Genomic DNA, 25724 nt, shown 5'->3' with positions numbered 1-25724 from the left:
ATATACTGTGAATATGTGTGTATATACTGTGTATATATTGTATATATACTGTGTATACATATATATATATATATATATATATATATATATATAAATCCTATGTATATGTATATATGCATCTACTATGTATACATGTATATACTGTGTATAAATGCATTGAAGCAAATACTGTATTTGACCAAATACTGTATTTGACCAAATACTGGATTGACCAACTATATACACCGGGAGTTTCCCATGGAGAATATCTACCATACTACAACCTCCCCCTCCTTTTCTTGCTTCTAGCTTTGCTGGCTCAGACAATGGTGGATGAGGATTAGATTAGGACTGAGCCAACATAACACTGGCCGCAAGGCCACTACCAAGTCAGTCCTTCTGGTCCTAACCACCTAATTGCCTAATTCACTGTCGGTCACCAGTGGGTACAATTGTACAATGATAAATTAACATCCTGTAGCAAAACGGATTACAAATGAAGACAGCAGTAGATGAGTGTGCTAATCCTGTGTGAGGCAATGACTTTGACAGCTTCATATCAGACCCAGAAGAATCATGACAACAGCATACAAAGAGTGTTCAGATTTATTTGAAGACAGTGATGGTATTTTGATTCTATAAGTTAAAATGGGAGCAGCGTTCCCATTTAGGACCCAAACAAACTGCAACTAATTGGATCAAAAATGAAGACATATTAATGTGCTAATCTTGTGGGAGGAGGTGACTTTTGCAGTGGGAGGAGGTGACTTTTGCAGTGGGAGAAGGTGACTTTTGCAGTGGGGGGAGGTGACTTTTGCAGTGTTATGGTAAATCCAGAAGCTAAAAGGGGCTTTACCAAGTATTACTGCTATCCCTTATTCACAGTATAGGGGATACCAATCTGATCAGTGGGGGTCCTGACTGCTTGTACCCCCACGATAATTAGAATTAATCTCCACTGTTCCTGAGAACAGGGGAATCATTCTCATGAATTGATTGTAGCATTGACTGAGTGACTAACTCAGGTAGACAGCGAATGGGAGTGTCAGAGGTAGCCCACCACTTACCGACACTCCCATAGTATTGAATGGAGCAGCAGGAAGCATGATCGGCATGCTGCTTCATTCAATTAGTGAAGAAAGGACAGGTATTCGTTCTAATGATCGTGGGGGGATCGGCTCTCGGGACCCTACTGATCAGACTGATATCCTGTGGGTAAGGGATAACATTATTTCTTTGTACAACCCTTCTAAAGTTGGGATCATTTTGTAATTTGAATTAGAGTTAGAATAAGCTGTAACCACTACAATTCCTGCCCCTGTTATTTCTGGATGTTAATCTCTAAATCAGTGGCAGCTTCAGTTTAACCTCTGAGCCGGGCAGGTGAATAGGCACAGTGTGCAAGTGATTTCTCTATTGACTAAGTGCTGTCTTGGGTATCTTATCTGATGGAACACAACGATCCCATTCTGTCTGAGTTCTATCTCTGCATCTCTGTTTCTGTCTTTCGGACTGTGTTACATGGTGCAGGTAGGAGGATTTATGCCGTTTTCTCTGAATTTCTTAGGAAGCGTGACGTTTTGCGGGCACAGATATATCTATGGTTGTATCTTCACTGATCCCCATTGGATAAGCTTGTCAGGACTATCCTGCGGGAGACTTCTGTATTGTGATCTGTACAAATTACTTGTCCTTTTGAATGCAAGTCGAAAGAAAAAAAATGATACTCCTTTCCACTATAACCCAAAGAACATAAGTGGGTCTGTTTTTGTGTTTTTGCAATACAGATTCAGAGCTACAGTGTATCCTACAGTGTGGTCCTACCCTCAATAATATCATATTACTGTATGAGTGACAGGTCACTTTCCCTCTCAAGATCAGCACACTCTTACTCAGTGATCTGACCAGACCCATTTACTACAGAATATTCTATCCCTACTGTATTAGATACATTGCTACTTTCTCATTCAGCACAATCTTCACGTCAGCAGAGTGGACAGGTCACTACCTCCTACAAAAGCAGCAAACTTCTCTATTGCTATGACTATTTCTATTACTATTTCTATCTGCCTCAATCTGTACATGTACAGATCTGTAGATATGTTTTAACATAATAGTTGCAGAGTCCCAGTGCAACTTCACTAACTTAATTATTATACACTATGGGTGACAAGTCACTTTCCCTATCAAGACCAGCTCACTCTTCTTCTCTGATCTGACCACTCTCATTGACTTACAGATTTTCTACCCAATTAAATATATTGGTGCCATTTTATGCAGCACAGTCTTCACTAACATAATGACATTCGTAGAGTTGACAAGTCACTGCATTCCACAAAATCAGGACCCTCCTCTCCTGCTGCCAATGTATATTTATGTGACGTCAATGCACAGTAGCATTAGACTTTATAGCTAAATTACTAGTTCAGTAAGTGCTACACCTTGAATGACTTGATGATGGCCAATGCCATTGGGAGGATTGTACATTATTTGTAGTGCCATGATAACAGGCTTTACAGGGGGTTGGGGTAAGGGAAAAAGAGCACACAGCCAACCAGTTGCAACTACCAATTACTGTGTCACACTTTCACTTTTGAGGCCATGCACCCAACCACAACCTAAGGGGGCCAAATGACTCACGTTATCCAATGCCTGGCCTCTTCTGACTAGGAGACAACAAAGGAAGTGAAGTTCCCTGGAAAACGGGAGTGATGTCCCAAGCCTAGGAGGCCACTACTTGGCTGATGCAAGTCCAATAACCCCCCCACCGAAACTTCTGGTAGGATGCAGGATCGGAATATGTAGTGACGCAGGAAGTGGGAACCATGGGTTTTTCTTAATGATGTAAAACCCCATTTGAATTCACAGTACCATCTTATAAAAACATTGCAAAAATCGGTAGTGTAGCTGTAATATTGTGTAAGAAATATGTGACCTGTAATCTTCACATTTTCCATAAACTGTCTTTGGTGCATCCTGTCTATGTAGTTCACACTACTTTAGTTAGACCTAGCTGCCGTGACTCACTCCTACCCTTTCCCTTTCCTTAGATCGTCCATGTAATTGGACACCTCAGTAAAATTCTGTCTTATTTCTAGCAAGATTGAATTCAGGGTGAATTTAAAGTGAAAAAAGGGGGAAGTAAAAGGGGTGACAAGAGTGAAGAAATAAGGAGTTTCATGATTTTTTACAGTTACTTGAAATACCTTTATTATTGATTTAGAAAATTTTGTTAAAAAGCAAAGAGACCATAAAATACAGTCAAAACTTTAAATATCCTGCCTAATAAGCAAACTTGATTTATAAAAATGAGACAAAACAAAGAACATTATATTCCACTTGAAAAAAAAAATGATCTGCAATTCTAATTTTTCTCCAGAATTTCCTTCTCCTTAGAATTAGTCTCAGACATGGAAATAAAGCAATCAAGGTCTCGGCATAAAAGTGAAACCCTCTAAATATAGCCGAACCTATTATTCTGACAGATCAGCTTTATCATTGCTGGATTTTTTAAATTGTACTTCACACTTGTTTAGAAAACTGAGCATGTGGAATACTAAGCAGCACATTATCACAAGCCGGTAGATCATTTTTATTAGTAACGGGCTACCACACCAACATGAAGCGTAATCCTCAGAAACGCCAGCATCGGCTTTATAAAGCTATTCAGCAACTGAAGGTCAAAAGTAAGAGGAGATGTATAAACATTTCAGAAGGTGGATATTATAAGGGAATCTGTCCAGAAAATAAGAGTTTAATTTATATGTTATAATTAACCTCTCGACAAGGTAAATATTCCTCTACTGGATTTGGTTTGTTCTTCAGTTACTTCTGTGAGTGTTTATTGTACAGTAAGACTACTAAATGTGACATCAAGAAAGATGGAATCATCAACCTTGAGGGATGACATGAGTAATACAACATAGCACATTGTAGTTAATAGTCCACCACATGCCAGGATCGATAAACCGATTTTGCACTGGTTACAGCTACACATCGGCTCATCGCGAGAGGGCCCCAGCCACAATCCATCCTAAATTTGCCTGTGTACACTATTTTCTATGTGCTATAAGCTGCATAGATGGCTTCTGCATCTCAAGGCATCAACAGGATTGCTGTTTAGAAAGGGCAGCTCCCAAATAATACAACAAATTTTTCCCTTTGCTGTTGAAAAACAGCCAACACTAATCTACACAGATACGACCGGGAGGGAAAAGGGTGTCCCAACCCCACGCTTCTGCTTCTGGATGTGTCAAGGAAGTAATGGTCCCTGCATTTCTGCTGGTCAGATGTATCTTAGTGACAAAAGTCTCCAAAAGTCGCAATCAGCTATAAGTGAATTTTTAGGCTTGGTTGGGGACAGCCAAAGATTTGCCCCAAAATTTGCAATTTTTTTGAGACTTAAAAAAGTTACAACTTTCATATCTGGATTTAGGTGATAACTCAGGGAACAATTCAGAAAACTATACAATGGTAAACTTTGAAGGGAGACTGCAAAAGAAGGTGTAAATATGCACATTCGCCATGAAGTCCCCAAAAAATACAGAAAAAGGCAAACAAAAGGTTTGATACATATGACACATCTTTCTAAAACTGAACTTCTTGACTTTGTATCATCTACTACCTGAACAAACCCAGAACTCTCCATTTTCAACTGTGGTATCTTTTTAGCCCCCTAGGCGACAGGCCCTCTGTCTTGGGGTTGAGCGGGACCCCTGATCTATCCTTTGCACCATGTATACAATGACTTGCAAAATCTTGCCACATGCAGCTCAAAAATATTTAAAAATCTGCCTGTTTCTTACTATGGAAATCTTAAAAACCTTATTTGTCACCCTGATTCAAACTCAGCTGACTACTGTTGACCTTCCACTTATTAAACTCTCTCCTCTACAATCTATTATAAAAGCAGAAGCCAGACTTGTTTTTTAGCTCAGACACTACACGGATGTCTCCAGTCTGTGTCTGTCTTCTTCCGAATACAGTTTAAACTATTCACCCTCATCCACAAAGCTCTGCACAGAGCTGCACCTCTTAATCTCTCCTCCCTCATCTTAGTCTATCACTCTATATTTGTCGTACTAGTTGTAAAACTGTCTAAAACCCCTGATAAATGTGTTGCGAGGCATCTATTGATGTTGTCATTAATATGGGCGGCTCTCTCGTGATCCCTCCCCTTTGCTGTAAGTGGCTGATGTAAAGTACATTTTGTAACTTTGCTGTGTAGACTGGAAAAGTTCACATGAGCCATGTCATTACGAATTAGACGGGTTACTGACAAATGCTGTACAGGCGGTCCCCTACTTAAGGACACCCGACTTACAGACAACCCATAGTTACAGACAGACCCCTCTGACCTCTGGTGAAGCTTTCTGAATGCTTTACTATAGTCCCAGGCTGCAATAATCAGCTGTAAGGAGTCTGTAATGCAGCTTTATTGATAATCTTTGGTCCCACTACAGCAAAAAATGTTTAAACTCCAATTGTCACTGGGGCCAAATTTTTTGTTGTCTGGATCTACAATTATAAAATATACAGTTTCGACTTACATACAAATTCAACTTAAGAACAAACCTCCAGACCCTATCTTGTACGTAACCCGGGGACTGCCTGTATTGTGCTGAGGGGACCTTTTGAGGTAGGATGAGGACCACTTCTTGTAAGAACTAAAAGTCTGCTGTTAATTACTTCCCATTTTTGCAGCAAAAAGCCTCCAGGCAAACAAAAAATGTAAAAATATTATCCTCTTAGGCCTTCATTTCGGCAGGTGCTAGATTTCCACCGTTGTGTAGGGCTGTGACACAGAATTGGTGAACGCTATTTGAATGTATAATGATGATGATAAATGCTCTTTTGATTACACCTTAATCAGATGCGTGATGAGCGAGGACCGAAAAAATGTGCTACTTCTATTTTCCAGTGATTTTGCCCCAATTGGAGCAAGGAAATGAAAATAAATAGGCTCTCAGAGCAAATTAATGAACATAAATACTTACTAGGTTTGCAATAATGTAATGATAGCCTTTCACATGTTTCCCAACACTCACAATCTGCAATGAGAAAAGACATAATATTTTAGCCATACACTCAGTAATGCAATTAACGGCAGATAATAGCCATACAATGTTATAATAACAGGGAAATAATAATGTAGCATAAAACCATTCCAAAAAAGGAATCTATAGTGCATAAATGTGAAATTGATGGAGGCAAACATTTGTTTCTCCTTACAAAGTCTATCTGCAAACCGGTTTTCAAAGGGCTCAAGAAATGGACTACCATGGACCCTCCGAAGAGCAGTGTCCAAGACGCAAAGACTGGCAGGAATATGACTTTATCTGTATTTTTGCGGCTTGGGTAGTCGGCTCACACAAGGGCAGCATAAACTTTGGCTATGTTTGTGAACCCATTGAAATACATGAGGATGTGTGCTATATATTGAAACAATTGCCAAAATGCACACTCATGTGTATGTAACCGAAGTCTTCAAGACTGCTGCAAAACGATAAATATACCACCAAAGTAATATAAATCATAGCATCTAACATGCTTCATGATTCTGAGGACCAGTCCAGTCCTCAGTCCAGTTATTCGCCAATGGTAGCTCTAACTTGTGTATGAGTGGTGGCCAGGCATAAGTGCTGATGTTCTATCTTCTTTAGTGGCCATCAAAAGTTGAGTAACGGACAATCGACCTATCGACCTTGTAATAGCAGTTTCACACAACCAAATGAAGTTGACTCCATGTACTCATAGCAGTAGTATTAAAGGGAATCCACCATCAAAATCCAGGCACCATGACTGTGGTAATCTTCTTATGTTTGTTATCCATTGTCTTCTTCCTTCAAAAATCAACTGGATTTATGAAAAGTGTCCCTGGTTTATCATGCTTGATTTTGATGGTAGATTTCCTTTAACTTTCAGTGGGAGTTAAAACTTCTGTTCACAACTGGAGGATATAGCCAACTACTTTTGACCTCTTTCCCAGTGATCATAAGGCACTGAACAGCTCATCGGTGCAGGGCTTGGTGTAGGCCCCAATAGATCAACTATCAATAGCCTATCTTGAGGAAAGGCAATCAATAGTTATTCCTAGCCAACACCTTAGAGGCCTCCATGAGATACAGACAGATTTAACGAGGTAACATAAATATGACATTCTCCACTCAAATCAATGCTTCAACCACAGAATATCTCCATGTAATACAGTATCACATCTAGAACACAACAATTTTGTTTCTGTAAGATTTGTAAGGAATGTGAAAGAAAATCCAATGTCTCTGCATGAAATCCAAGTCACACTGAGATAGAGTTAAGCCCCCTGAAAGCTAAATTGGAAGCTCTATTACAGCTTAGTACAAAGCAGATCCATAATGCACCTCTATCCATCGTGTCTTAATGTTTTTAGCATGTGTATTATGGCATCAATGTTATTGTCTGCTGTGTGGTTCTATGGGCCCTAGTGTATATTTCTATGGTAATATCTAATCCAATATTTTAATCATCGGAGGCGACAGGGCTTCTTTACTATGCGAACTGTGGAATAGCCTGCCTCAGGCGCTGGTCACAGCAGGGGCAGCGGAGAGCTTCAAGAAGGGTCTAGATGCCTTTTTACACCTAAATAACATTGATGGTTATGCTATATAGAATTGTTTCCCCTAAATGCCTTCCTCATCCAATCCCTTCCCTTCCTTGGTTGAACTTGATGGACAAATGTCTTTTTTCAACTGTATAAACTATGAAACTATGAATATTTGTTTAATTTAAAATAATCAAGTGTGTCCTGTTAAAGCATACAGAGTAACTAAACCTTTTTTTTCTTTCAAAAATTGATAGAGCATCTGATGATAGTACATTTTGTAATACACTTCAGGAAAACAACTTCTATATGCTTTGTTTCTGCTCTTTCTCCTGTAGTGAGCAGTTTATCTGAAAGCTTTCTGAGGCTTGTCCACTTCAGATAGATAAGGAGGCTAATGAGGAACTCTTTCCAGATACAGGACAGAAAGCTGATTTATACAAATTGCTTGAATACGGAATAAAGGCAGAGGGAAAAGAAGGACACAACAACAGATTTCTGTAAGTATATTACATTGTTTAGAAATATATAACATTTTGTTGAGAGTTTAGTTTCACTTTAAAGCTGGTTTTTGGGTGTAGAAGGACTTGCAGGATTTCTCTATAATCAGTAGACACTGCATACAAGCTTTCTCTCTGGTTGAGCTGGGGTAGCAGGACACAAAAGGTATCTAAATGAATGAGTGGAGAAGAAAGTTTTTTTCACAGGCTTTTACTGCTAGTCTTGGAATCTTTTGTAATCTTTTATAAAACTAATAGATTTATACTAGCAAACTATGAGCTCAGCATATCCTCCTCTTCCCTGTACCCATATGGGGAACATATCACACCTGACAAAGACACTTTACCAAAAAATTTGGAACCAAATAATATAAGGGATGGTTTTTCACCAAAAGTCTGCAATCTTCTAACCTATTGCAGTGCTCCCACAGGGAAGATTAAATATTACATGATGTCCATTCAAAATGTGAATATTGTGAATAACCTTCCCAGAGATAGATGCTTGGAGCTTCCTCAGAACTCAGAATACTTAGTTTTTTTCGTTTGAACTAGAATACCTTAAGTTTTATTTGATGGCTAAATTAATATTTGTGTTCCTCATCCCTGGCTTCAGAATACTAATCATACATTTCCTATTATAGGCCCCATGCTGCACGCTGTGACGGCTGATTAATTGACACACACAGCACTTGCTTGGTTGCATCTATCTTCACAGCAGATAACAAAAAAATAAATAAAACAATTTGAGAGATAAAAATCAGCAAAAAAAAGCAATCTTAAATGGGTAATAAAACCTCTTACACGTCTGTAAGTCTTTCTTGAAGAAATCTTGGAATAAGAGCACCAGCTCCTTCATCTTTTGCAGGCAGCTAAAATCAAGAGCTACTAAATATTACAGAGATTGGCTTCATTTTACTAGGTTTTTAGAGTATATAGAACAGTTAAAGGGATATATTTTTAGAGAATTTTTTAAACATAAACCTGGAGCAGACAAAAAATTAGCATAATGGCTACAGGACCTCAAGTGTGAAAATAGCAGGGTCTGGACCCTGTCAGATCAGCAGTCATGACACATCCAGGAATGACAGGTGACTGCTAAGCCCAGCGAATGAATGTGATGGATGTGTCATTCATCATCACTTCCAGTTCGACGAAGAATGATAGCCCCAAGAACCTAACATTGCAGCACCATAACAGGAGGTCCTTTATCTAGTTAGTGAGGCTCTCAGAGCTATTTACTTCTTGTCAAGCGGGAACTTTTGGTACTGGTAGTGTCCATCTTCTCGGTTATGGAAGCCACTTTTGAGTGACAGCCTGGAAAACTGTCTTTTAGAGGTCTTCAGGACTTCAATGGCACATTTTCATGTTTTGGTAAGACACCTCAACCAAAAAAATATAGTACCAAAGAGTTCTATTGGAGACTTTTTATGAGCAATTTTTAAGAACTTTATAAAAGCTTAGCACAACATGAAGATGAGCATGAAGTCATTTTTAGCTCAGGTATTACAGAGGAAATCTTAAAGGAACATTAAAATCCCCGTCTTTGTCAGACTGATGGGTGTGGTCCATCAAACGCAAACGGTCTAGTAAAAATCATAAAGAAAACTCTACCAGTTTTAGCTGAACAACAGAAGAAAAGTAGGGCTTAGACTAGGGGTGGGCAAAAAGTTTCTTGCATTATACTGTAAGCAGAACATTGGGAAAGGAGTGGGTCATAGATAGTCTTTACATTTTTTTGATTGCGAAAAGGCTAAGAGTAGACGGGAAAAAGGATTATCCTACATTAATGAGGTATTCCAATCTGGGCATTCACATTTAATTTAATGCATCTAAATTGCATGTTATTTTTTTTTTTTTAAATACATCTGTGTGAAGATAATTACCCATAAATGTAGCCATGTTGTCCCTGGATACGACCACCCTTGCACTCTGGCAGTGGTGGCCATGTATGCGCTATTGAGTTACACAACCACCTGAATTCTGGACGGCTGTAGGACATGCAGTAACTCCCAGACATTTCTTAGGCAAAAGCTATTTATTTCTTTGTGCCCAAGTGAAGTATCGATGGACAGTTATCTAATTTCAATTTTATTTAAAGAATTTATTATTCTTTTCCAACAATACAAGAGGAAATAAAAAGAAAATGATCAATTATATACATAAATGTAAACACATTTCATAAACAAGAAAAAAAAAGTTATCTCGTTCTAAGGGACAACATGGCTACATTTATGGGACATTATCTTTACACAGGAACATTTTTTAAAGTAATATCCAATTGGCAACATGGCATATGAAGTAAATTAAATGTGAATTTGCAGTTTAGAATACCGCTTTAAGGAGAGGCTCATAGGTGGCCATAGAGACTTACAGTACATTCATGCCACAGCCTCAATTTTGGTTGGCTACTTCTATGAAACCTTAAATGTTTATTAACTTTTCACCAGACTTTGCATAAATCAATAGCACAACACAAAACACATTGCAATACATTTTCCTCCACTTTCTTTGGCTCCTATCATCCTTCCTGTTTCCCTGATAATCTCTGAAATCTCTGCTGAAATCCATCTTGCTAGCAAGAGAGACAGAGGCTCAATGAGTTTTCAGATTGCTGCGATACCACCAGCATAGAACAGATTGCAAACTCAGAAAAGAGTGAAAAATGATGATTACAAGTCATATAATGGTGGAGCACATTTACTTAACCGTCCCTGAGCGATCCCCGAGGTGCGTTCCCCGACGAGGATGAATTCCGGTGTGATTCACTAAGATTGTGCGCCCGATATCCTGCATGTGTCGCTTCCCCGCTCAGGTCCGTCGGAGTTCACCATCTTCTTCCCGGTGCATGTAAGTGCTTGGTGTTGTGACACAATTTGAAAGTTAAATCCCATGCAGTCGGGTTGTCCGACGGCCACAAGCCCCGATTTGTGTCGCACGAAAGTCGGTGCGATTGCACCAAAATCCGATCATGTGCACCAAAAACCCCTGTTAAATGCGGCGCAAAACGGAAATAGTCAGGAAACCCGATGCAAATGTGGTGTGCGGACCCTTAGTAAGTGTGCCACAATGGGGGTCATTTACTAAGGGCCCGATTCGCATTTTCCTGACATGCTACCCGAATATTTCCGATTTGCGCCGATTTACATGTATTGCCCCGGGATTTTGGTGCACGCGATCGGATTGTGGCGCATCGGCGCTGGCATGCACGCAACGGAAATCGGGGGGTGTGGCCGAACGAAAACCCGGCGAATTCGAAAAAACCGCCGCATTTAAAAAAAAAATGTGTCGCGAGACTCGCGCTTACCTTCACCAGGTAAGGTCAGTGAACTTGAGTGCATTTCGGTGGGCCTCGGGGAACTTCAGCGCAGCAGCGCCACCTGGTGGACGTCGGAGGAACTACCTTAGTGAATCCCGGCCGGACCCAAATCCACCGCAGAGAACGCGCCGCTGGATCGCGAATGGACCGGGTAAGTAAATCTGCCCCATTGTGTTAATACTTATGAACACATGCGGAATTACTGATTTATGCACGTTTTTTCAAAGGCTACATATTTTTTAATGGTAGTCTATGCAAAATTGTGCCAAATATGGAAACTTGCGGAATATTTACGGAGCACGTTTTAAATGTCTCTATTTAGGGGGAAATAAATATTAGTAAATATATTCCTACTCATAATTTTCACAGAGGTTAAAGTTATAATTAGAAAAGTAGAAGTTCTGGAATTGTATTATAAAGGTGCATTGCTGTGTCCTTCCAGGTTTATCACCCTAATCCCAGGTCATTTTGTCTTTATGGTCCCAGTCTCTATGGCATCATTTCTTTTCAATGACCCTTAGCTTTTTCATCACCCATTCATCCATCTCAATATCTTGGTAGGACTGCAGGTAATTTACTCAGTGTGTCAGATGTTTATGTTACCAGGTCCACGGCACTAAATCAAAGTCAAGTGTGGCAATTATGACAAGTCCTAGGAGGCTCACAAAGCCGTAACAAGCACACTGTGCACTAGGAGATATTACCTTAAAATGAAACTGAAGTGCTTACCACCTATAAAAATGTCACCTCCGTCCCACTTCCATCTAACATCTCTATGATACATTAGCTGCCACAATTCTTAATATTACTTAATATCGTCAGGGCTTCTTGAGACAGATGCATCGAGAAAACTTTCATAGCACTTGGTGAGAGCAACAATTAGGTGACATTGTTGTTAAAGGGACAAAGCAAAACATATATAGTGGGAAGTTTCATTTTCTCAAGAGCTCCTTGCAGATGGCTCCAAAATAGTTCATGTAGCAAAAGAGCTGTGGGCCTATATTGTGCCACTGCCATTACAAGTGCCTGTGCCGATGCAATGGTCTGGGTCCATGGCTAGACTAGAAGTGTCAGTGGTCATGTGACCCCTGAGGTCTTCCTGCACCATGTCTGGGGGACCATGGTGCAGGAATTTATACCCCTATTCCTTCCAAAAAGTATTATTGGAATATAGTTACTGTGTATAGATTTTAATTTAATTTTAACTAAATTTAACTAAACAAACAACTAAATTGTGTTATATTCAATTATTTAGGCCTGGTGTAGAATTGTGCTAAAGGCTGCGTCGAAACAGGTGCAGGCTATAGCTTAGGGTGGCTCCAGGTTTCAGTAGGCCCCTGGGTGACAGAGCCTCAGTGGGCCCCTTTGCAGTGAAATTCTGTGGCAGCATTAAAAAATCAGAAACGAATACGGTCTTCTGTTCCATTAAATATTCTATAGTTTATCATCCCAAACAGCCCCCTCATGGTTATTTTACGTACAGCCCCCTCATGGTTATTTTATATGAAGCCTCCTAATGGTTATTTTATGTACAGCTCCCTCATGGTTATTTTATATAAAGCCCCCTTCAGCCCCTATGGATTCATAAGATACAGCCCCCCTCACCCCTATAGATTCCTTATATACACCCTTATGTGGGTCTCCCCAGCAGTCCGGGTATACCCAGTGCTGACGTCGACCCTGCTACAGGAAATGCACAGGCACAGTTCAGTGGCCCACTCTGCCACTTGGCACATCCCTTTTACAACCCCCCAACGCCCTCTATTTTAGGGATGGTACACCAGTCTTCAGACATACAAACCTAATGGATCTGCACAAGTATTTTAGATACAGTGTTGTCTTTCTTGGACAAAATTTACTAATGTTTCCTTATTGACACCAGGGTTAAAATCTTTTTTAAAAAGAAGCAGCCAACAATTATCTAAAAGAAAGGCATACCAGGGTTAAGCATATTCACGTCTACAAAGCACTGGTGGTTTGATTTCCTTTAAAGTAGCTTTAACCCTTAAATAAATCTTTCTGCAGTGTTTTTCAAAAAGTCTCATAAAAAGTTGCATCAAATATCATCAAGTTATCATATTTCATTAATACACAGTGGGTCTCTATTAAAAATTTTCATTACAATCTGTGCATGGGACTTTGTCTCATGATGGATCCATCGCATCCTCATAAAACAGAACATTAAAAAAAATTATTCCAAGCCCAGGTGTGAAATTAGTCTGAAGCAGATTGGTGAACCCGATCCACATCATGCCGAACCTGAGCAGCTGGCAAAAAACACACTGTTCGGTATGCATGGCCTTGGTGACAGATTGTCCTGTCTGTTCCCCTAATAATGGAATCTCCCACTACCAGCACCTGTCTGACCTTGCCTGTGCTCCCATTACCCTTCTTACTGGGGCAGACAGTCCCCTGGTTGCTAGAGGCCACGTCTTGGGGTGCACCAGATCAGGACTAGACAGGATGAACACTGTGTAGCAGTGCCACCTATGAAGTCCACTGTACTAACGGGGAATACAAGAGAAAATATAGAGAAAAAAAAAGAATTCACAGAAAACGTGTACCACAAGAAAACACATTGTAAGTTCCACTTTTGACACTGCATGCACTTAGGATCAATGCACGCTCACTTTTCTGATTGCTATTAAATAGGTTAGATGCCAAAGCCGCTGTTTTCACTGAAACAAAGATCTGGCTGCAAAACCACCAGACAAACTGACCACAGAAGTAAAGAAAGGCTGATAATTAGATAACCACACCCCGCTATTAATTAGGCAGCACCTTTGCTATCCTGTCTAGATAAGCAAAGGTGAATGTCTCAGAGACGTAACCAACAGTGTACCCCCCAAACTGTACAGATTATGCACGTAAATACCTTCAAAACCCTGGGTCGGGCTGATTGACTTGACCTGGTTGTCCGGACATTTTTATTCAATGCTGATTTGAACACCCGACATACTTAAGAACACCCAACTTACAGACCCCTAGTTACAAACGGACCTCTGGATGTTGGTAATTCACTGTACTTTAGTCCTAGGCTACAATGATCAGCTGTAGCAGTTCTCAAAGGTGTCTGCAACTAAGGTTTATTGTTAAAGGAAACCTACCACTTGTAGTGGCAGGTTTCTGATGGAAATACCGGGCACCAGCTCAGGGTGAGCTGGTGCCGGAGCTTATTTTCGTTAGTGTTTTAAACCGCGGTATCGCGGTTTAAAACACTTTTTAAACTTTATAGCCGGCGCAGGCAGGTACGCGCTCGGCTGCCTGCGCCGGCTATAAAGTTTAAAAAGTGTTTTAAACCGCGATACACTAACGAAAATAAGCTCCGGCACCAGCTCACCCTGAGCTGGTGCCCGGTATTTCCATCAGAAACCTGCCACTACAAGTGGTAGGTTTCCTTTAATCCTGGTTCTTATGAAAACCTAACATTTTTAAAATTCAATTGTCACAGAGAACAAAAAAAAAATTTTGTCTGGGGTTACAATTATAAACTATACAGTTCCGACATACAAATTCAACTTAAGAACAAACCTACAGAATCGATCTTATACATAACATGGGGACTGCCTGTACTAGGACTCATGGTGGAGGATGCATGAGTGTGAACATAGGGATATTTACTGATCCCCTCATCAGGGGTATTCAGATGTGTCATTTGCCCTTTGGTTACCAGAATGAAAGGGTGTCCTCAGACTCGTAATTGAACCTGTACTTTATAGTGTACCACAAAAAAGCAAAATAAGATTGCATAACAGTTATTCCCACAAAATATGGTAAAAATATGGTAAAATACAACATTATTGTCTCGGAGCATATCCTTTCTGTTCAGCTTAGCTCGGTTATACTTTGATGGTAGTATTAGGACAAAATACAGAACCTATGGTAGAAGTAATGGAACACAATGATTGTCAGATGTTTCCCATTTCATGCAGTGAATGGAATCGTCCTTGGCTGCCACTAGATGGAGATCACTAACTGCACAAGTCCATGTATAACGAAAAGAACACTGAGCATAGAAATATATAAAAGGCGCGATAACAAAATGTATCTATTCATTCCCTGCTTTTATCCGCAGTAAAATCAGCACAGCTTTAGAAGCAGCGGCACAGATAAAGCAGGGAGTGTCCCATAAATTTTACACAGTACAGAGATTTAGATTCTACCCATTGGAGGATTTCGAAGCATTTGCATGTTTTTTATGCAATAAAAATATCAATTCTTTCCTCTAATCTTAAGCAACCTTTAGGGAAAGATTTATCCGAGCCTCCCAGACACTCCAAAGACTGATGGATGAGAGAGATTAAAAGAAGATTCAAAATAAAGAAATTTATTTGACGGTCTTTGTTCAATTTAAAGAAAAAAAATCTAAAAAAAAAAAAAAGTTAATATTCATACCTTATTGTTACTCTTTTACAGTGATGAGCATCTTAAAGGAGAGAACGAGACTTAATTTATGACCAACGTCTTTGTGCAAGCCCCATATAAGTAGACTCCCGGAGGTCCATCCCCCAGGACCGCTGCTGTTCATGAGACCATCCCCGCCGGCGCCTACACTCGCTGTATTCTCCAGGTGAAACAGCCTGTGAATGCGCTGGAGAGGGTGAGTATCTTGCCAATGATGAGGGGGGTTCTGGGATCGATGTCATGAAGGTTGTTCTACTGGATGGAGGGGGCTGCAATCAGTTTGGTTGACCATTATCCCTAATCCTTTGGAAATCACTTACCGGTTCTGTTCCATCGGTAAGGACACTGGACTGCACACTTCACACACAGGTGAATGAACCACCATACATACATACATACCTTGGTGTTTGGTGTATACTTGTAATATGCTGAGACAAGCAACATTTTCATTGGCAATGAGATATTGAAGTGGAAATAAGGGAATGGCCCTCAACCTGTGGTGCTCCAGTTATCTAAAGACTACGATTCCCAGAAGCTACTGAGAAATAGCTGCTGGAAGGTAAGAATTTAAAAAGACTGGAGGGCCTTGGGTTGAAGATCAGAGAAGTAGAATATGGTCTACAAGTAGAAGGTCTAAGCCACACAGTTTTAAGATGCATATTGATAAAGACTGTAAATGTACAGCATACATGTGTGTCCACCCTTAACTTGGCCTTAAGTTGGGTTAAAGAAAATCGACCATCAAAATCCATCATGGTAAACAGGGTCACTTAATCACAGATGCAAATACAGTGACTGTGGTAATCTTCTTATATTTGTTATCCTTAGCCTCCTTCCTTTTAACTTTTCAACTTTTAAATTATGCTAATGAGCCTGCAGAGCTCTGGTGGGTGTTTCCAGAAGCCTAGTGGTTGTTAGAATGAGCAGGGAAGGGCACATTGTAACAGCCTGTACCGATGCACCACTGAGGGGCTCTGGAAATACCAACAAGAGATCCTGAGACTCATTAGCATAAATAGAAATGTTTATTTTAGAAGGAAGAGGATCATGGATAGCAAATATAAGGTTACCACGATCTTGGTGTCTGAATTTATAAGTAAGTGCAAACTGATTTTATTTATCAGGCCACAGTAACAGAACAAAGAATTCACAAAAATAAACAATGGGCAGATTTCATTTGGACTCAGTTCACAACATCACAAAATTTTCTGTTCATTCTCTTTCGTTAATTAAGAGCATAATGGAGACTTAATATGAAAGGTGAATGTAAGATCTTCCAATTCCACTTCGTTCCCATTGGATTACATGTTCAAAAGTAGAGATGAGCAGACCCAAACATTACATTGCTAGTTCAGGACCACAGACCCAAACTTTAGTGAGTAGTCAGCGTTTAGCTCCAGTGTTCATGCTCCACCGCCAACTGCAAGTGTAAACTGCTAAAATGTTGGTGGCAAAGCTGCCGGTGATGCCAATGACATCACAGGAGTGACGATCCTAAGGAACATAGCCATGCGCTATTGTACCTGAAAAGGGTCTGCTCATCACTATTGGAAAGACATCCTTCTGTCATTTTTTCTTTAATCTTAACGGCAAAAATTATGGGAAAGGGTGGAAAAGAAGGGCACAAATGGTGGGGTGAACTGAACCTTAATGATAGTGTATCGAAAACAATGTTGTCTCGAAAATATGAGTTTGTTGCCTTGTGGTACACATATATCATAGGCAAAGTGTATGAACACTTCTATCTGATCACAATTAATCTGCATAATCATTCCCACAAAATTTCTTGAAAATAAATTTGTTCACGTCTTAGGAAAAATTTACATCATTCCATGAAATATTGACAACATACGTTACATTTACTGTAGACAGTAACAGCTATTCCCATTTCCTTAGAAGCCTACTGGATGTGAGAACAGACCCAAAAGGTTTTGTCTTATATTCATGGCCCCAATGAAAATAACATTCCATTGATGGTTTTAAGAGATGTTCAGCATGAAGGACATTTTCACTGGTAAAAACAAAACATAAATTACCCTAGAAACTGGAGTCCATGGATAGGAGGGACAAATGTGTCCTTTTCTACCTTTGGTTCCCCATATCCTGAGATGAGGGGCATGACATGATCATCTTTGAAAAACATATTTTTCTAAAGTGGTGACCTCCATTTCAAATACCTCGATAAAATTTAAGTGCAAAGAGGCCTTAAGCCACCAAGACTCAACAGTTATCTGCAAAAATAAAAAAGTTTTTTGCCCACAAATTGTCCAAAAACATTCACCATGTAATGACCGATGTAGCTTAGGCCAAAAGATCGAAAGACAATTTCTACTCTTTCATAAGAACCACATTTCCATCAACGGTGAAGAACAGGCTAACAGTTTGCTTCAGGTCTAGAAATGGAGATTGTCTATATGTGATTGATCTTGGCGTGTTAGTTGTGATTTATGTAGACGGAGACAAATGAGGTAATTTACCAGAGTACTTGCTTCTATCTGCTGCCGTGTCATCCAAAGTTTGTAGCTAGGATCCGTCATTTAAATATAGTGAGTAATGTAGATGGTGAAGGACACGTCAAGTGCTCGAAAATACAACGTTGCATTCCAATCTATATGCAGAGATTTTATTGTTTTTTAAACAGTTGTAGAATTCTAGGTTCTTTATTAACCCTACTATTCTCATGTATGGTTCAAGTGAATTCATAAGAATCCTTGCTAGATCGGTCAGCCCAGCAATTTAAGGTGTAATCTATCCCAACAAAAATTCTATTCTAAATTTGTAAATTTAAAATGAAACATTTATTGTTATAGATTTTGAGTTCCATCGTCTAATGTACTATCCTATAGAAGAGCTGTTTTCATCTCAATCTATTCTAATTTTCTGAAAAAACATAACTCAGCTTATACTCAAGTCCATAGCAAAAAACTCTGTACTCACCTTTCAGATGCCCCCTGCAGGTCCTCTTCTGTATTGTGAAGCTCTGGCTCCGTCTTCGGGTTCCTGCGCGCTGCGTTGCACATTCCATGATGTCAGCCACTTGCCAACATCACAATGTGTACGCCGCCATTGGCCCACAGTGTGATGTTGGCAAGCGACTGACGTCATGGCATATGCAACGGCAGCTCACAGGGAACCAGAGCCAGTGCTTCAGAAGACAGAGGAGAACCTTCGGGGGGCATTGGAGTGGTTTTGATTTTTTTTATAGGCTGGGCATACTCAGGGAATGCTGACTATATACTGGGGGAATGGGCTTGCTGGATTGCTATATACTAGGGGGGCATGGGCTGGTAGGCTTTATTCTGGGGGCTTGCTGACTTTATACTGGGTCGAGTCTGTGAGCAATGCATCTCCCACCCTCGGCTTATACTGGAGTCAATAAATTTTCCCAGTTTCTTGTTTTAAAATTAGGTACCTCGGCTTATACCTCAGGTTGGCTTATACTCGAGTATATACTGTATTATTATGGGAATATCTCCCCTAATAGATATTTGTAAATTGTGTTTTTTTAATGGTCACCTCAACTAAATGAATTCAACGGACTATATTTTTAAAAATCCCAAAAATCATAAAAACTACTGAAAACTGAAAACAGTTCAACTATAGCATATAAAGATTACATGAAAAAAGCTGACAACTGGTATATACTTTTATATTATACAGAAAAATTGACCAATTTTATATATTTTTTCTCCTAAGTGGAATGGGACAGGGGATGGTTACCTGTTCCAGAATATTCTGAAGCCTTTCCACTTCACAGTCTATTACAAACTTATTCTCTTGTCTCCGATCCAGGTCTTCTAAGAGACGTCTGTAGCTGGCATCGTTGAAATTTTCCACACAAATTGCGCTAACTTGCCAACCATTTTGCCCAGCCTTCTCCATGATTGCCTGCAGTATGGAATATCCTACACAAAAAAAGAAGAATATTTTAGTCGTTGTACATAAAAATAAAAATCACTAAGCAATTCTATGAAACCTGGAACCATTTTATGGCACCAACTAATTTTATTGGCAATCAGATCGTAACAAACTCAACTAATAGTAAGATTGTCATGGTTGCTCAAACCAATCAGAGATCACCTTCCATTATTATATGTAGCATAAAAACCATAATTGTACTGCCAATGGTTTCTAAGAAAAACTGCTAATTAAATTGATGCGCTTCAGCTTATAACATTGGCCTATTGACTCAGTATTTTTATCGTAGTGCGTGGGTGAGATTTGTTGAAATTTCACCCACTTTGCTACTAGTGTACAATGTAGCCCATTTTCCGTCAGCAATTCCTATTTTAGTCTAAAACTGTGTTTGTTGCCCAAAGCAACCAATTAGAGCGCCACTTTTATTTCCTGAATTGCGCTAGAAACATGTCAACTGAGCTCTGATTGGTTGCTGTGGTTAACAAGACTCTATTCATACAATGTAAAATGGTAGTTAAAAGTAAGTTGATAACATTTAGGCACATTCTTAAAAAAAATGTAATTGAAGGAATGCCTGCCCGCAAAGTACCATGGCCAGTAGGTCATTACAATTTGGGCTCTTTGGGTCACAGCTTAGGGACCAAAGATTTTAGGGAGCCCAGCAAGTTTGATACTACATTGTAAAGATAATAAATAGAAAAACCTCTAGCCTTGATATCGGCATGCACATGTGCCGTCTCTCAACACAACATATACAAGAGCCCTTCCAGGACCTTTGATGGTTTTCCAAAAGTCTTTAAACTGCCCCTTTCATCTCCTAACCCCACTATATTGTGACAATGACTGCCCATAGAGTGTCCATGATAACCACCATAATAACAGTGCCTTAGAGTAGTTACATAACACTTCCATACAATGTTCTAAGCAACCATATCATAGGGTACCACCAAAATTATATAAAGATGTACAACCCATTGGATCAAGGCAGCACTCCTTTCCATGGCAGGGTGCAGTATTTTTGCATATACATTACAACATCATGTTACTTTACACTCAGATTACACAGATTCAAACTTCTCAACCCATGAGCACCATGATGAACAGATAAAGACTGGGATCGATGCCAGTGAGAGTCTGCAGTTGGCAAGGGCTTAGAGAAGTGTATGCTGCATGGATGCACAGTCTCTTATTTAAAGTGAGTCTACCAACTCCACCAAGCTATACAGATGGCAGCATATTATAGAGAAATTCTCTTTGATTTTCAACATTATGCTATCAAAGTTATTCCCAGTTTAATCTGTATGATAATGAGGCAGTTGGTGTACCAAGGGCATGACCTCACCTCCTTTCCAGTCTGAGCCCATGATTCCCTCAAGACAAATCTTCTGCTTTGCAGAGAGGGGAGAGTGGAGTTGTTATAATGGGAATAACAGTGCCCCGGGTGCTAAGGACATGACCTTGGTGTGCTGACCTCCTCATTAGCATAGTGATGAAATAGGGAATTTCTCAGAAATTGCATGATATAGAGAACTAAAAAAGGTATGTCAGAAATCACATAGTATTTCTCTACAACATACTGCCAGCAGATTTTAATAGACTGTTTTTCAGAAGAGAGGAGAAGGGTACAGGGAAACATTGAGGAAGATGTGTACAGTTTGAGATTTCATGTGAAAATCGGAGCACTAAACTTGCCCTAGGTTCACCTAAAACTTAACAATACCCCAGTAGGTAGGAGTCAATAGCAAAGTAAGGTGGCTAAGGCAGGGCCATCTCCAGACTTCAGCAGGCCCCTTGTCGATAGAGCCTCACTAGGTCCCTACTTTCCATGGTCTTACAAGTTTGTGTTACTGTTGTACTTGGACTCAACCACTTACAAAAGTATTGATACAAGAGCCCCAACGATTGGGAATCATTTGCAGTGACCACACGTGGCGCCATTAAACATTGAGAAACTAAAACACTCTCCTGTTCCCTAAAGTATTACCTAGTTTATCATAAAGCCCCCTTATATACTTATTTTCTATAAAGTCCCCGTCACCCCCTATGGATTCCTTATGTACAGATTTATGTAGACCCCCCCAGCAGTCCTGGGCCCTGGCACTTGCCCAGGGATGCCCAGTGCTGGCGCCGGCCCTGGTCTTATGACTGCCAAAAGAACAGTTTCCGAGGATCCATCCTCCATTCATTCATGTAGTTAAAGAAAATGAACATATGTTGTGATGCCCACTCAAGATGCAAGGAACTAGAATCTGGTTTGCTGATTGCATAGTCCACAAATGCAAGGACCTACAGGAATTCTCATCGACAATGTCTTCTTGCAGGTTCAGCTGACTGAATGAATAAAGCGAGCCACCAATCAGCAGAACTGCCAACATGACCACTTCTACCGTGTAATAACGCTCTCCGCCTGCTTCTCCCTGATGACTTTCCGATTGCGTTAACCTGAGCCAAATTAATTAATGCACGTTAAAGAAATGCTATTAAAATAATTCATTCTAACTAACTTACTGCACCCGTATTATCAAGGGGAAATCCCAAGCCCAATATTAGCACATAGTAGGAATGGCATTACCTTGGATAATTCAGGTAGGAGAGAAAGAAAACAAAGATTCCTTAGTGAAAGAGAAAACAGCAATTTAAAGGGAACATAAAGTTAAGATGGGACAAGTAAAGTGGTCAAGTCATGTAGTGTTGCCTGAGGCAAGAAGCTTAACTCTCCTCATGACTGGAGCCTTCGCTATTCAGAGAAAAGGGGTTCTGTTCCCAATAATGGAGAAAGGTTGCATGGGAATGGTCAGAGATTGTGGAGCAGAGCCCTCAGTGGGTGTGGGTGTGTGTGTGGGTTTTTTTTTTATTTAGACTGGAGTGGTCAAACTTACTTTTCCCACCTGCCAGCATATCACATACTGGAAATACTAAGCAACACACGCCCCTTCCTGCCCCACTTCCTGTCCCTTCCTGTCCCATCACGGCCAATGTGGCTTGCAGGGCAGAAAACCTACAAAAATGTTGGAAATGGGCGGAAAAGGCATGTTAAATTCCCTCCCTTCTATTTACTGTCATAAGAGTGACAGAGTGTCGAGAACACATAGGTGAGGGTGCATAAACACCCTTGTCAGGGATCCTGTGGATAGGGGATAGCTTAAAAACCTGGGACAAACCCTTTAAGGTTAGTAGGGTTTCTTTTCTTTGTCCATGGATGGTTGGCCTCTTGAGTAATATGATCTGATGTGCCCAAGGAACCCCAGTCTGACACAGGTTGGACTGGTAAACACTGGAAACAATTGATTGTTTTATATCTTAGTCCATTTGTGGAGGATCTCAAAATAATATTCTAAATTGAATTATTCAATAGGACACATGGACACTTAGAACTAGAAATTATGAAATGATGTTTTATAGACAATCCTTCCAAGATTGGCCTCGAACTACCTCAATAAAGCCAGCAACATCTGTCTCCTTGTCCTCTGATCACTTTATACTGGAATAAGAATCTGGCATCGATGTCGCCGGCCTACACAATCTCCCATATGGCTTTTACGAACACATTAATAAAATTTGCAAACAAAAATCTATGGAACCTCCTGGTATCTTGGTGTTGTGCTGTTGGCTGTAATTTTTCGAGCACCATATGCCTTGTGTTATTTTAGTGAAAATATAACAATTAGCAGCACATTTAGGAAATCCTTTTCGGCAGCAAATTGCCAGATTACAGATTGTGTATGAGTCAATTATTAGCCGGAGCTAATCAGGAACATAGCGCCGGATGCTTGAGGACTCTCTGAAGTAATGGGCGGCTTAGCCCGCGGTGTTGTATATGCTGCCGCCTTCATTGTCTCTTTTTATTGCATCCCTAGTATTGGTGCTTTTTAATATTTTACTTTTTTTTAACTTGTAAAATAGAATTTATCAAACTTTTACCCCCAGGTAATTGATGAAAAAAAGAGTTAAATGCTAAAATTCTGACATTAGAGCGACCACTAGAGGACACTTAGGCTACATTCACACTAATGTGTGCCCGCCGTGCTTTAGCACACATCGGCGCACGGGAGAGGAGGAGGGGGCGAGCGCTGCTCAACCTTGCCCCTCTCCTTAGAGATACATGGCACATGGAGACGTAAAACGGGGTAAGATCGGACATCTCCTTTTCCTGGGTACACTGCCGCATGTGCCCATCGCCCACCGCCCCCTGCACCCATTACTAGCCTATGGGGGACGTCTATACGGTGGCCCTATTTATCTCCCCCAACGGTTGCATGAATGTTGCCTTGGGGTGTATTTCATGTATAGCTTGTCATATTGAATAGTACATAGTGTCCAATCTGTTATAGAGCAGGGGGAGCTGAGCAGATTGTACATAGTGTCCTATCTGCAGGTAGCATGTTATAGAGCAGGAGGAGCTGAGCAGATTTTACATAGTGTCCTATCTGCAGGCAGCATGTTATAGAGCACGAGGAGCTGAGCAGATTGTATATAGTGTCCTATCTGCAGGCAGCATGTAATAGAGCTGGAGGAGCTGATCAGATTGTACATTGTGTCCTATCTGCAGGAATCATGTTATAGAGCACGAGGAGCTGAGCAGATTGTACATAGTGTCCTATCTGCAGGTAGCATGTTTTAGAGCAGGAGGGGCTGAGCAGATTGTACATAGTGTCCTATCTGCAGGCAGCATGTTATAGAGCACGAGGAGCTGAGCAGATTGTACATAGTGTCCTATCTGCAGGCAGCATGTAATAGAGCTGGAGGAGCTGATCAGATTGTACATAGTGTCCTATCTGCAGGCAGCATGTTATAGAGCACGAGGAGCTGAGCAGATTGTAAACAGTATTCATGAAGGAGCTGAGTAATTCTGTAGTATAACATATCCCATGATCCCAGGAGAGAAGTTTGGGTCCATATGTATAGCGCTTCTATGGAGTGACATAGACACGGTGCACAGCCCTGCACTCCATCATGTATCATCAGTCCTGGACGACTGGAAAATATTATCACACATGATGGTGTCTTATAATTATCTTTCTATACAAGTCTCTTCCCATAATTCAGCCCGGCAGGGGTCATTGTGGGAAAGATCAGTTATCACACTGTGATTTATAACATTTTGATTTACTCCGTATCTAAAGGTTATGACATTTCTAGTGCTGAGCTTAGACCAAGACTCGTGACTTTCATATATTTTATAGCTCCAACAGAAAAAAAAAATACAAATTGTTTATATTTTCTAAACCTGGAAAACCTAAAACTATTTAATTTAAAAATCTCTCATATCTATCTATTGATTTATTTTCTGCTATATTTCATTTCTACCTGTTTCATATCAATCAGGCACATTTTCGTCACTCTTCACATGTATCCACAGACCTGCCTCCCGTCTCTCTCTGTATTATCTATTCCTTCTTGCCGGAGCGTAGCGCTGACATATTCCTCAGCGTTGTACAGAGAATGTCCCTCTTTATATTACTCCTTGTCCACAATCTCATTTCCTTACGTCAGATCCATCCACAGATGAGCCAAATGTACAAGAAATTACATTATCTGAATATTTTTGGGATTGTGTAGGTTCATACATCACATAGCGAGGGGCACATGTATAAATCCTGCCTTTCCATTGCTTTATTACTCTTCCCCATAAAGGGGCTTTGCCTTTCTCCAGCCATGGAAATCTGAACCTGTTAAAGACATGGGGTGGCCTTTAAGAGCCACGCGGGGGATATCCTGGTCTCCTGCTTTATCTACTGTAGTTCTTATCTTTCAATGCTTTCTAGGTCTGAACAGAACTTTATGGGTCTCTGGTCGATTCTTGTAACTATGGCAACTGTATCAAGGAAAAACTGAGTTACTGATGTAATTCATTGTTAAAAAAAAATAAAGTTACAAATAAAAGACGTCTTTCTGTGCTTTGAGCAGAAAAAAAATGACACAAAAGCAGAATATGTAGGTGTAGGAGCAACAATATCACAAATGTTAAATTCTAGTTATCAACTAGTGTGTTTGTGATTTACATTATGGGATAAAACATAACATGTAC

The 25724-nt window shown here is 40.2% G+C and overlaps 1 protein-coding gene across 7 annotated transcripts in view; it reads right to left on the bottom strand.

Moving 5' to 3' along the window:
• The window catches only part of GRIA4 (glutamate ionotropic receptor AMPA type subunit 4), a 238241-nt gene that overhangs the window by 87588 nt on the left and 124929 nt on the right, over positions 1 to 25724 (bottom strand). For all 7 annotated transcript variants that reach the window (XR_011853022.1, XM_072134211.1, XM_072134212.1 and 4 more), the window contains exons 4-5: positions 19499 to 19683; positions 5976 to 6029 (exon numbers count right to left, since the gene is read on the bottom strand). Coding sequence is in view for 6 of the 7 variants with exons in the window: in XM_072134211.1 (XP_071990312.1) it covers positions 5976 to 6029; positions 19499 to 19683 (239 nt within the window). In the remaining variant the exon portion in view is untranslated. The remainder of the gene's footprint in view (positions 1 to 5975; positions 6030 to 19498; positions 19684 to 25724) is intronic.

The sequence above is a fragment of the Engystomops pustulosus genome, chromosome 2, assembly GCF_040894005.1.
Source record: "Engystomops pustulosus chromosome 2, aEngPut4.maternal, whole genome shotgun sequence".
NCBI classification, from domain to species: domain Eukaryota; kingdom Metazoa; phylum Chordata; class Amphibia; order Anura; family Leptodactylidae; genus Engystomops; species Engystomops pustulosus.
The sequence above is the reverse complement of the archived record's forward strand: the minus strand, read 5'-3'. Positions and strand labels throughout refer to the sequence as shown.